At 39.9% G+C, this 12,961-nt stretch overlaps 1 protein-coding gene across 1 annotated transcript in view; it reads right to left on the bottom strand.

Moving 5' to 3' along the window:
• Window positions 1-12,961, bottom strand: part of sirt7 (sirtuin 7) — a 34,660-nt gene that overhangs the window by 5,432 nt on the left and 16,267 nt on the right. The window contains exons 6-9 of the mRNA XM_055653925.1: window positions 9,273-9,371; window positions 5,942-6,178; window positions 4,546-4,626; window positions 1,769-1,875 (exon numbers count right to left, since the gene is read on the bottom strand). Of these exons, the coding sequence (XP_055509900.1) occupies window positions 1,769-1,875; window positions 4,546-4,626; window positions 5,942-6,178; window positions 9,273-9,371 (524 nt within the window). The remainder of the gene's footprint in view (window positions 1-1,768; window positions 1,876-4,545; window positions 4,627-5,941; window positions 6,179-9,272; window positions 9,372-12,961) is intronic.

Genomic DNA, 12,961 nt, shown 5'->3' with positions numbered 1-12,961 from the left:
AATGGATAACCTCACATTTTTTCCACATTATACTGCATCTGCCAAACATTTGCCCACTCACCCAGCCTATCCAAGTCACCTTGCAGTCTCCTAGCATCCTCCTCACAGCTAACACTGCCCCCCAGCTTAGTGTCGTCCGCAAACTTGGAGATATTGCCTTCAATTCCCTCATCCAGATCATTCATATATATTGTAAATAGCTGGGGTCCCAGCACTGAGCCTTGCGGTACCCCACTAGTCACTGCCTGCCATTGTGAAAAGGACCCGTTTACTCCTACTCTTTGCTTCCTGTTTGCCAGCCAGTTCTCTATCCACATCAATACTGAACCCCCAATGCCGTGTACTTTAAGTCTGTAGTATGAAGACAAAGGGCACTTAATCAGCTCTCCCAGATGAGGCAGAGGTTCACCTGCATCTGTTCCAATCTAGTCTACTGCAGTAGGCATCAGCAATGTGGCCTTCTCTACGATGAAGCAAGGCGTAGATTACACAACCTTTTTGCACAGCACCTGTGCTGTTTCACATCTAAGCTTTTGGTTACATGGCATTTTAATTTTTCTCTACACTTACACACGAACCTGTCTGTCCTCAGCCATTGATATGGAAAGACAAAAAATTGGAACAACATATTCCACTTGGGAAACTTATTGCAACCATTGCATGACCATTGACTTTTCCATTTTCAGATAACCTATCTTCTCCCACATCCATTCACTGTCCATCTCGTTTTCTTCTGCCTTTGTCCATCTTTCTGATTCTCTCTTCCCCCTGGTTCTATCTACCAATCACATCCTTATCTAGTTCTATCACCTACCACCCATGTCCCACCTTCCCCCACATAGTTCCAGCTACCCAACAACCCCTCTCCAACTGGTTCCACCTATCAGCGTATCTCATATCCATCATAGTGTCCTGATGCAGGGTCGCAACCAGAAATGAGTTCCTCCAGCGTTGTTGTCTTTTGTACTCGAGAGTGGTGTTTATTTTGAGGATTGGGGCTATGTCACCATTTTTGAAAGAGAGCACAACAGTGCGAGGAAACTACTTACTATATCATCTAGCAAAGAAGCCATGAAAGCTGGGTGGTCAGCGATTTAGTGGGAATGTTGGAGGTTGGCAAGTTCATCAAGCATGACCTAAAGGCACGTCAGAAAGGAAAGAAGTGAGGGAAGTATGGAGTTGTGCCAGGATGTGGATTGGTTTGATGGGCAAAGGAGAAGACGCAGCAGAAGTAATTCCTTGCTCCTTGACTTTGGAGATAAAGGGATGGATTTTTAGGATATTGGAGGAAAGATGAAAGAGCTTTGATTTGTTTACCAGGATGATCCAGTGAATTATTCTGATAGAGAAGAAGACATATGATCATACTTCATGTGATTCAATCATGGACTGATGTAGTGAGGACAAACTATTCTGGAGAAAGTGATCTAGAGAGATTACAGAGACAAAGGGGAATTTGGGGAATGGCCGAACAGCTCCCAAAGATCATTGCAAATTATGGACCAGAACCAAGATAGGTGAGAGTTTGGAAGTGCTGGTGAAAGGGATTTGAAAAGAGAGTCTAATGCCAGAGCCAAAGGGAATTGATTGCTGATATAGTGAATTTGAAGGGATAAAAGGAAAGGTCTGAGATGTGCATACCTGCAATTGAGTCAATAAGTGTATAGGATGCAAAAGATAGTGCATTCTGGTGAAAACTCAAAAAAAGGATAGTCTGAGGAAGAACTGGAGAAAAGCCTGAAGATGACGCAAAATCAGATGGAAATACCTATCATAGTGTGGAATTTCAAGGCAAAGTTCTTCCAGTAGTAGCTGCATGACATCATCACATTTTGCATGAATCTTCAGTGTAGCTACACCATCTTTTGGTGTCCACTGAAAAAGATGAGGGAGAAGCACCAAATTACAGCTTGTACATAATGTCTTTAAAATAGGTTTTCTGCCAAAATAAGATGATATCAAAGGTAAATTAATTTACCGTCCAATAGGGAGAAGTGAACCAAGACAACAATGCACCCTTCTAATGCTTTAAGTAGGTTAAATATGACAGAATTGAAATTAAATTCATCTGCCTTCATCTGTCAGGGTATTGAGTATAGAAGTTGAGATGTTATGCTACAGTTGTACAAGACATTGGTGAGGCCACATTTGGAATATTGGGTTCGGTTTTGGTCAGCCTGCTGGAGGATGTTGTTAAGCTGAAAAGAGTTCCATGGATATTGCCAAGACTCTAGGGCCTGAGCTTTAGGGAGAGGTTAGGAATTTAGCCCTTTGAGAACAGGAAGCTATAGGGTGATCTTACAGACGTGTATACAATAATGAAGGGGATAGGATGAATGCACTTTTACCCATGATAGGGGAATCAAGAAGTCATGGGTTTGAGGTGAGAGGGGAAAGATTTATTAGGAACCCGAGATGCAGCTTTTTCACAGGATGGCGGACATACAGAATGAGCTGCCAGAGGTAATTGAGGCAGGTCCTATAACATTTAGAAGTATTTGGACAGGTACATGGATTGAAAATGTTCAGAGGGATATGGGACAAACACGAGCAAGTGGGACTAGTGTAAGTGAGCATTTTGGTTAGCATTGACAAGTAGGGCAGAAGGTCAGTCCCCCTGCTGTAGGACTCTACAGGCCCATACAGTTGACAGGCCCCATGACCGTAACATTGAACTTAAATGTAAATGTATAATCTGCGTTCAATATAAAAATACATTCAATGTCAAAAGTTTGCTTCCCTCACACAAGCATATAACTCTATATTGAGCCCAGGCTAGAATTAATTTCAAAACATCCTCCAGTTGAAGTAATAACATAGAGCACATATTAAGGTTGTACTCTGTCCAATGAGCTATGTTTTCATCCTTTAATAAAATGGACAATATGCATTCTAAACTGCATATTGTTGACTGGTTCATTATATATTGCTTTAGATGCCAGTTGTATACTGTTCCCAAGACATTTTTACACTGTCACTTTAAAGGACACATAACCCATTTAAACATAAAAGCAACCTGCAAGACAAAGGTTTGAAAAACTGAGGTTGTGTGATGGTAAATCTTAATCAAAAGCAAAATAAGGAATAAAAGTTAATGGTGTAGTACAATAACCTATGTATGGTTTGGCAGCACAGAAATCAGGACCATGACAGCAAGAATAGGTGCTAATTAACAGCAGACAAAAACACATTTTATTTAATGATTTAGGTTTAGATTTAGTATTATTCTCTTGCCTCCAAGACAGATTTTCACTGTTTCTCAGAACACAGGATAATAATAATACTAAACCCAAGCAATAAAGGTTAAAATAATTAAGCCGTTATTGGAATACATTCACTTGTTAACAGTACAATGTCATAAAACACATCGTTTAAGGTAGGAAATCAGTTATAGAGTCATAGAGTGAAACAGTGTGGAAACAGGACTTTCGGCCAAACTCGCCCACACCGGCCAACAATGTCCCAGCTACCTGCACTTGGTCCATATCCCTCCAATCCTGTCCTATCCATGCACCTATCTAACTGTTCCTTAAATGGTGGGATAGTCCCAGCCTCAGCTACCTCCACTGGCAGCTTGTTCCATACACCCACCATCCTTTGTGTGAAAAAGTTACCCCTCGGATTCCAATTAAATCTTTTCCCCTTCACCTTGAACCTCGAGGTCCTCGATTCCCCTACTCTGGGCAAAAGACTCTGTGCATCCGCCTGATTTATTCTTCTCATGATTTTGTATACCTCTATAAGATCTTCCCTCATCCTCCCACGCTCCATGGAATAGAGACCCAGCCAACTCAATCTCCCCCTATAGCTCACACCCTCTAGTCCAGGCAACATCCTCGTAAATCTTTTCTGAACCCTTTCAAGCTTGACAATATCTTTCCTATAACATAATACCCAGAACTGAACACAATATTCTAAATGCGGTCTCACCAACGTCTTATACAACTGCAACATGACCTCCCAACTTCTATACTCAATACTCTGACTGATGAAAGCCACAAGCTTTTTTGACCGCCTTATCTACCTGTGACTCGACCTTCAAGGAACCATGCACCTGTACTCCTAGATCCCTCTGCTCTACTACCTAGAGACCTACCATTTACTGTGTAGGTCCTACCCTTGTTCGACGTTCCAAAATGCAACACCTCACACTTCTCTGTATTAAATTCCATCAACCATTCCTCCGCCCACCTGGCTAATTGATCCAGATCCTGCTGCAATCGTTCACAACCATCTTCACTATCTGCAAAACCACTAACTTTTGTATCATCAGCAAACTTGCTAATCTTGCCCTGTATGTTCTCATCCAAATCATTGATGTTGATGACAAACAGTAATGGGCTCAGCACCAAACCCTGAGGCACACCACTAGTCACAGGCATCCAGTCTGTGAAGCAACTTTCCACCATTACCCTCTGCTTCCTTCCATGGAGCCAATTTGCTATCCAGTCAGCTATCTCTCCTTGGATCCCATGCAATCTAACCAGAGAGCAGTTATCTTTATACCAGTGTATCTTTTGATTGGCTCTCAAATGTAGCTCTTACCTGTAGGTTTACTATATACAGTTTGGGTCTTTTGTGAGGTACTCTACTCATGCACCAAAGACATGCATACTTTTTAAGAACCTGAAAACAAAAATACATTCGTTTAATCTAAAATAGCTTGTTGCACTTGGTTCATTTAACATTTGAGCTACTTGCTGAATAAAAGTTTAGTCTGGAACTAACGTAAAAATATTAAAACTGAAAACTGAAATATCAATCGACATCCAAAAAATCATTCTCCTCAAACCTACATTGTCAGAAAAAAACACACCAACACCCATAAGTGTCTAAAAATAGTGCCCTTAATTAAAGGCAACCTTAAAATAAACTCCCATGAGCTCCAGGGTCGCAAGATGATCCTTGTTGGGAAAATGAAAGTCTGAATGTGGTAAAACTATTCACATGTTCCCTCTTGTTTCCTCTTTGAGTGTCTGTTTTTTTGAACAGTAGTTTATGTATATGAGATAATCCTTGTGTTCAGAATCGTTCCAGTGCTTTTCTGATGTGTATATTTCTATTTGTGATGGAGCAAAACTGTTTCAATCTACAGTTTACATTATCTGCCAATGGTTGGTGCCAAATGAGTACAATGAGTAGTAAAGCAACAATATCCCTTATGAAGTAGGATGCAAAATGAATCTAAACAAGACTAGTAAATAAAAGGATCCTGCCCTAAATAAGAAACAGAGCTAGTTGTCAAAGTCTGGTGTCCTATATTCCTTTTTCCTCTACACTGTAAACTATCATATTATAGAATATTGGTTCTTAGCTTTCAGATACAGAACCAGCAATTTCAGAAGATAATCACTGAATTAGAATTGTTACAATGCAATTATTAACCATTTCATAGAATAGAATAGTTGCATCAATCCTGTTCAGTCTCTTTTCTTTAAGATGTGAAAATCCTAATTTACTTTGATGGCTCTAATTCACTTTCCTCTGAATTAATTTAAGAGTGTGTGTGAGTGTGTCCAGTGTGTGTGTGTGTGTGTGTGTGTGTGTGTGTGTGTAGGTGTGTGTGTGTGTGTGTGTGTGTGTGTATATATATATATATAAAAATCTATCTATATATCACATATATATAATATATCATATATTTATAATATATATATCATATATGTTATATATTATATATATTACTATAAGATATATGTATAATATATATATTATAATATTATAATGTATATATAATATATGTGCAGTACTCATGTTCTAAACAGCAATTCTCCATTAAAAATAATTATAGAAACTGTATAGCTCCTTATTCAAAACTATCTTTATAACAATTCTTATTTACATAAAATATACAATGGGGTGTGACACAAGAGGTTCAAAAGCAGTAAGTTAATGCAGCATCTGCAGTGACAAAGGACATTTCTGGAAAACAATGCTTAACCTTTAAACTGGATCCAAGACAAATGATGACATCGGCTTCCTTGGCTGCCTCCGCTGCCCCCTTCCAGTTCAGCGGCTGCTCCAGTGTTCCCTTTTCACCAAAGTGCACAATTGTGTCTCGCAGTTCACCGCCACATTTGTGACACTTTCTTCCAGTATTGTGTCTGTGTAGCGATGTGCGTTCAGTGACATCAAACAGACGGATGTATTCTCGGTTAGGAGAGCAGTACGTGCAGACCTATTAAAAACCATGGCGTGACAGGAAATCAAATATTGAGACATTTGCCAACATCCTTATTTGCATTTTGTAGGAGAAATAACAGATTAAAAATATTAAAGTTGAGGGGGTCACTTTAACACAAACAGTACTGGGAAAATATTGGCCTGCTTTATTTTATGACAATTTTAAAGTTTGGTGAAAATCTGCTCAAATACTCAGTGGCGGGTTAGAAATAGGGGGCACATAATAGAGTGGGGTTGACAAGCCAGCCCTCAGTCCTGCTCTGAGGCTAAATTAAGATTGTGGCAATTCTGCCTCAATTCTATTTCCCCACTCAATCTTCATATAACCCAAACATGTTTACTGTCTAAAAATCTATTGAACTCTTGAATATACTAAATAACAGTTCTCTGAAAAAAAATCAAATGATTGCTTCTACACAAACAAATGTAATCTCAGTTCCTAACAGTGCTTGAGGAACTCAGTCGGTGAGACAGCATCTGTGGAATGAATGGACAGATGAAATTGCAAGTCAGGATCTTTCGTCAGACTGATAGAAAGAGGGGGGAGAAAGCTGTAAAAGAAGGGTGGGAGTGGGGCAAAATATAGTGATGGTGATAGCAGCAAATGCTACAGGTGAAAAGGAGGCGTGTCAGATAAAGACAGAAGAGGAGTGAAACGAGAGGGCGGGATATGGGTGGAAGTGAATGGGGCAGGGGGAGAGGGAAAGAGGGGATAAAAGGAAATATGGGAAATGGAGAGGGAGAGAGGATTGGGGATGGGGGAAAGAGCAGGGTGATTGAGGTGTGGGTTGGTGGGAGTGATGGATGCACAGATGGAGGGGTCTGGGTGGGAAGAGGATGAAGGTTGGTGGGAGGATGGGAACGAGAGGGCGGTATTATTTGAAATTGCAAAGTTTAATGTTTGCTTTGGGATGGGGTCAAGTAAACAATTTCTCAGCATCTCCTGTTTATCCACTTCCAAACCAGGCACATCTATCTCATTGAGCTCACCATGCAAAAACATTTTTTTCCAAGGAGCAGTGAATTGGAGTGAATAAAATTAGGAGTGCAATGGTTAATAGCAAATACAATAGACCTACATCACTGCGTCACTCATCAAATCTAGAACACGAACAGTTATGCCAATGGTCTGGGTTCAATTAATACCTCTGGTGTCAATCTGTGGAATTTGCATGTTCTCCTTATGAATGTATAGATTATCTCTGGATATCAAGGTATGCTTCCAATTACCAAAGATATGCTGATGCCCACCAAGTCCGCATCGACCAGCGATCCCCGCATATTAACACTGTCCTACACACACTAGGGACAATTTACAATTATACAAAACCAATTAACCTACAAACCTGTATGTCTTTGGAGAGTGGGTGGAAACTGAAGATCTTGGAGAAAGGCCACACGGTCACGGGGAGAACGTACAAACAGCACCCATAGTGGGGTTCGAACCTGGGTCTCTGACGCTGAAAGCACTGTACGTCAGCAACTCTAACACTGCACCGTCGTGATGTTATCAAAACCTTCTGATAGCAGAGAAAAGCTGGTACCTTTGTAAAATCTGTTATGGGTTAATTAGTGGATACGTAGAAAGCAGAGAAAACTCTAAAAGATCACGTGAATCTTTGTTCTAGGAGCAATCTAGTTGGATTGTTCCCAACAGCCGTTGTATCAGGCACTCTTTAATAAAGTACAGCCTTGATTGTGTTACCGGATCCTTGTGGTGTGTTTTCAAGTTTTCAGGGGTGGCGCTATAGGTCAGCTTCAAACTTGGGCTACTGGAACTTTTCGAGAGAGCTGCACTACCTACAGTTTCATTGTGATTACAATAGAAAATTCCACTTAATTTAAAATTAAACAGATTAGTCCATTTGATCACCAAGGCTAAAATGTTGCTGTACTGTGGTTGGAGCTACTCTTTGAACACCATTCCTCAATTTTATCCTTTCACATAAAATAAACTATTTTGAATTTTTACTTTGCAGAATTTGGAAAGCTCAAACAAGCCTTCACCTTAACAGTAATCCCCTTTTGCCTCCAGGTAGATTAAGTTAGCTCATCTCCATCAAACCAATGTCACGAAAACAACCGGCCCCAAGTTGTGTTTACAATGCACACGCAATCCCAATCACCATTTGAAGATGAAAGTAGATCAATGAGTAAAGAAGGGATGATTTTGGAAAACAAATCATATTTTCCCCTGAAGGAACTGACTACTTACTGAAATAACGACCATTTATACAAATATCATCATCTTTGTTTAAGCTGCTGCAGGTTTTAAGCACAGTGGTGTTCAGTCTTGAATTCCAACTACCTCATTGTAGGCCGAACTATCTTTAATTGGACTTTACTGCCTTTTATCTTCAACTAAATGCTATACCCTTTAGTTGATTGTCACATTTACTGAGATACATTGAAAATATTTTTTGTTGCGTATTATCCAGTCAGCAGAAAGATCACAACATTATAATCAGTGTACAGATACAGGAGATAGACACAAAATGCTGGAGTAACTCAGCGGGACAGACAGCATCTCTGGAGAGAAGGAATGGGTGACGTTTCGGGTCGAGACCCTTCTTCAGACATAGATACAGGACAAAGGGCATAACGTTTAGTGGAAAATAATGTCCAGTAAAGTCGAATTAAAGAAAATCCGAGAGTCTCCAATGAGGTGGATAGTAGGTTACGACTGCTCTCCAGTTGGTGATGGGATGATTCAGTTGCCTCATAACAGCTGGGAAGGAACTGTCCCTGAATTGCCTGATGGGAGGGGAGACTTGGGAGAGTCTGGGGTGAGACTCATCCTTGATTACCATGGCAGCCCTGTATCTGTACATTGTGGATGACTTGATTGTAATCCTGCAGTTTTTTTTGCTGACTGGATAGCATGCAAGAAAAAAGTTTTGACTGTACCTCAGTACACGTGACAATAATAAACAAAACTAATACACTGATATTTGCAACTAACCTCGAGAATTAAAAAATAGGCTAATTATGACTGTATCTATAACATACATGACATATCACACGGGTGTTCACAAATTTCCGAGAGAACGATGTTACAACGCGTGCTCCAATGCCCTTCATTACCTTACCTCTATGTACATATTTCCATGCAGTTCTGAAAGCGCCTTCCTAGGTAAACTGCTTCGTAAATGTAGCCCATCACAATTCTGAGAAACCACATGTTGCACCTGAAAGGAAATGAGTAACAGGAATACAAACCTTTTACAATCAAATAATTCTGATTTGGTTAAAAACACAAAAGGTATTCAAATGTCAACCTGCTATTGTTCTGAAAGATTAATTTATTCAAGGCTGAGGCCAAAAGAGCAATTTGCAGTGACTGAAACGGGCCTAAGTCACATTCACCTTTAACTGTCTCAGGGGTTATTGGAGGGCGAATCTTTCACGTGAAAATGAACCGTTCTGTTATAACACATCTCCCTTGCTTCAATTACTTTGCAAGTTAAACAATATAATTTGCAACATCCCACGGCAATATATTTTCCCAAAACCTAATTTTCACAAATCAAGAATGATGTCTGGATTAGAATGTTCTAACTGCAGGGAGAGGTTGGACAGACTCAATTTTTTCTCTGGAATGTAAAGTTAGAGGAAAGACCTGATAGAAAATAAAATGATGAGAGGCATAGATAGAAGGACCAGTCAGAGCTGTTTTCCCTGGCTAAATATCAAAAACTAGAGGGCATTGCTTTAAAGTGAGAGAGGCAAAGTTTAAAGGAGGTGTGCGGAGCAGGTTTCATTTTTACCCAGAATGTGCCTGGAATGCATTGCTGGGGATGGTGTTCAGGCAGATAGTATGGTGGCATTAAAATATTTTTGGATTGGCACATGGATATGCTGGGAACGGACGGATATGGATTTTGTGCAGGTAGAAAAGAGTTGATCCTGGCACCATGTTCAGCACAGACATTGTGGGACTAGGTTCCAAGAAACTCAAATCAGCAACAAATGACTTTAGAAAGCTGAAACTGTAAAAATAATGTTTAGAATGAAGATTTTGCAAACTTGTCAATGGTAAGGCTGTGCACAATGAGCAAGGGTGAACTACACTCACAAAAGATAACTATATTGCATATTGAAAATCAATTAAAATGAATAGGTCTTCAGTGAATTAGAAGAAACTATGTTCAAAACAGAAGTTGGTAGACTGCAGCAACATAACCTCAATAAGAACCAGGACTGTTAGGCTACATAATTAGCATTAATTATACAATAATAAAAGCTCAAATACCTCTTCCATTTGTGGGCATCCTTTTGTCCTGCCTATTGTATAGTTACTAATCTTGCTCAGGAAATCCTGAGCTAACAATAAAATACCCGAGACACAGTTAAATGTGAATGTGGCTTCAGTCAGCAAAGGAACCTTTGCAAAAAGCTTACGTAAAACTTGGGCAAGAATCCTGAAATTTCCAGGGATTGTTGAGGTTATTAAGTGTTGACTTGTTTAACAGCTGCAGCTTTCAACTGTAACCAGAATGTTTCTACCATTCTATAATATTTAGAACAGTTCTTGCATAATATTTCAGTGTCTTGTTTATATTTCATCGATTGTTCTTAACCCAGCTGTAGCAAATTGTCACCTTAGTTTAGTTTAGAGATACAGCTCAGAAAAAGGCCCTTCAGCCCACTGAGTCCGCGCTGACCAGCAATCCCCACACGCTAACACTATCTGACACACACTAGAGACAATTTACAATTTTACAGAAGCTAATTAACCTCCAAATCTATATCTTTTTGGAGTGTGGGAAGAAACCGGAGCATCCGGGGAAAACCCACACAGGTCAGGGGGAGAGCGTATAGACAGTACCGTAGTCAGTATCTAACCCGGGTCTCTGGCGCTGTAAGGCAGTAACACTACTGCTGCGCCACCATGCCACCCAAGACATTTACTCTTATTTCATGACATCTATTACTTTTATATTTATAAGATAAGTTTAAGAGTATTAGCTTTTCCACATTTAATTTTAGGTTATTTCATTAATTGTCTTTCAGCACCACACCAAAGCCATTTAGAATGCAACGGACATTAAATGACACAGTGAAAGATTCAAAAGTGAAGCATCTTTTGAAGTGAGCTGCTCAATGAATAAATGTTCATCTGTTTCAAATCATTTGCCATGGTAGGTTGTTATCAGTTGTATTCCAGATAATTTGACATCCTAACAAACTTTCAAGGATAACAAAATGACATACTTTACAGTAGTGACATCAAAGCTATTTCCTTTGTGCACCAGAGATTTCCAGGCAGCAGGAAGCAACGAGGAAATTGTTCATTTGTGCTTTTACAAAAATACAAATTATTTTGGGATGTGGGTAATGCTAGTATGACCAGCATTTATTGCCCATCCTTACTTGCCCTCGAGATGTGCACCCACATTTGGCTAACAGAGGGAATTAATGCTTTGGCACGGGATTCTAATATTCTGGGGTATTTTGAACCAGATAGCGTAAAACTTTGGAATGTTGGACTGATTTAGTTTTTAAAGAGTTGGGAATGGAGCAAATTCTGAACAATCATTGGCAAACTTTGCTAATAGAAGGCCATTGTTAAAGCAACAGAAGATGGCTGGCACCTGAACTATTGTATCATAGCTCTTGGGCCAAGCTGACCAACTCCAAGGCCTACTGCGCTACCATTAATCTGCATACACTCTCAACTTACTGGTCCTAATAAATTTGGTACTTTTTCCAATTTGGAATTTAAAAAATTGAACACTTCCAAAATGGCAGCACTACAACATTCAAAACAGAATGTAATAAGAATTAGGCGGCTTAGTGGCGCAGCGGGAGAGTTGCAGCCTTACAGTGCCAGAGACCTGGGTTCGATCTTGACTACAGTTTGTATGTTCTCCCTATGATTGCGTGGATTTTCTCCGGGTACTCTGGTTTCCTCCCACACTCCAAAGGTGTACAGGTTTGTAGGTTAATTGGTTTTTGGAATATGTATATTGCCCGTAGTGTGTAGGATAGTGCTAATGTACAGGGTGATCACTGGTCGGCATGGACTCGGTGGGCTGAAGGGCCTGTTTCCACGCTGTATCTCTAAAGTTTAAAGAAGTAGGCGTGTAAACCTCACAGACGGAGTTTACAGGGAAACTGGACTGTCAGATTTGGGGATTTCACGTGAACTATGAGTGCAGCTGGAAATAAATGGGCAGTATAAATGGAAATAAATAAATCAATGTCTGCCCAACTTGACTGAGATATTCTTAATAATTAGCAGGGAACTTAATGTCAGCATTGGGGTTGCTATTGTGTCCACAGATTTAACCTATCTGATAAATCACAATATATATATAAAACTGCAGCCCATGTAACTCAAGGGTCTGAATGGTTAAGAAATTAACGAGAAAACCAAATATAATAAATAAATATTATCCAGTCTTCCAGGATGAATGCAAGGACACTTTTTCAAATACATATTAACAACCTAAACATCAGTGTACCCGGGACAATTTCAAATCGTTTGATGACACAAAACTCCAAAATATGGGGGATGATAAGGATGATAGTAAAATATCCCAGGATGGAATAGAATGACATATGGCCAATAAAATGTAATACTGTGAATAGTTGAGAGATAAATTTTGCTCAGAAAACATGTAGCATTAATTAAATAAATGGCATGATTATGGCAGGGGTCGGCAACCTTGGTCTGCATAGGGGCCGAGACGCATGTCTGTGAGCGGATGGCGAGCCACATCTATCACATATACACATGGGTCCCGCCCCAGATGGCAGGCATCAAATCGCGTGT

The sequence above is a fragment of the Leucoraja erinacea genome, chromosome 23 (assembly GCF_028641065.1).
Source record: "Leucoraja erinacea ecotype New England chromosome 23, Leri_hhj_1, whole genome shotgun sequence".
Lineage (NCBI taxonomy): Eukaryota > Metazoa > Chordata > Chondrichthyes > Rajiformes > Rajidae > Leucoraja > Leucoraja erinaceus.
The sequence above is the reverse complement of the archived record's forward strand: the minus strand, read 5'-3'. Positions and strand labels throughout refer to the sequence as shown.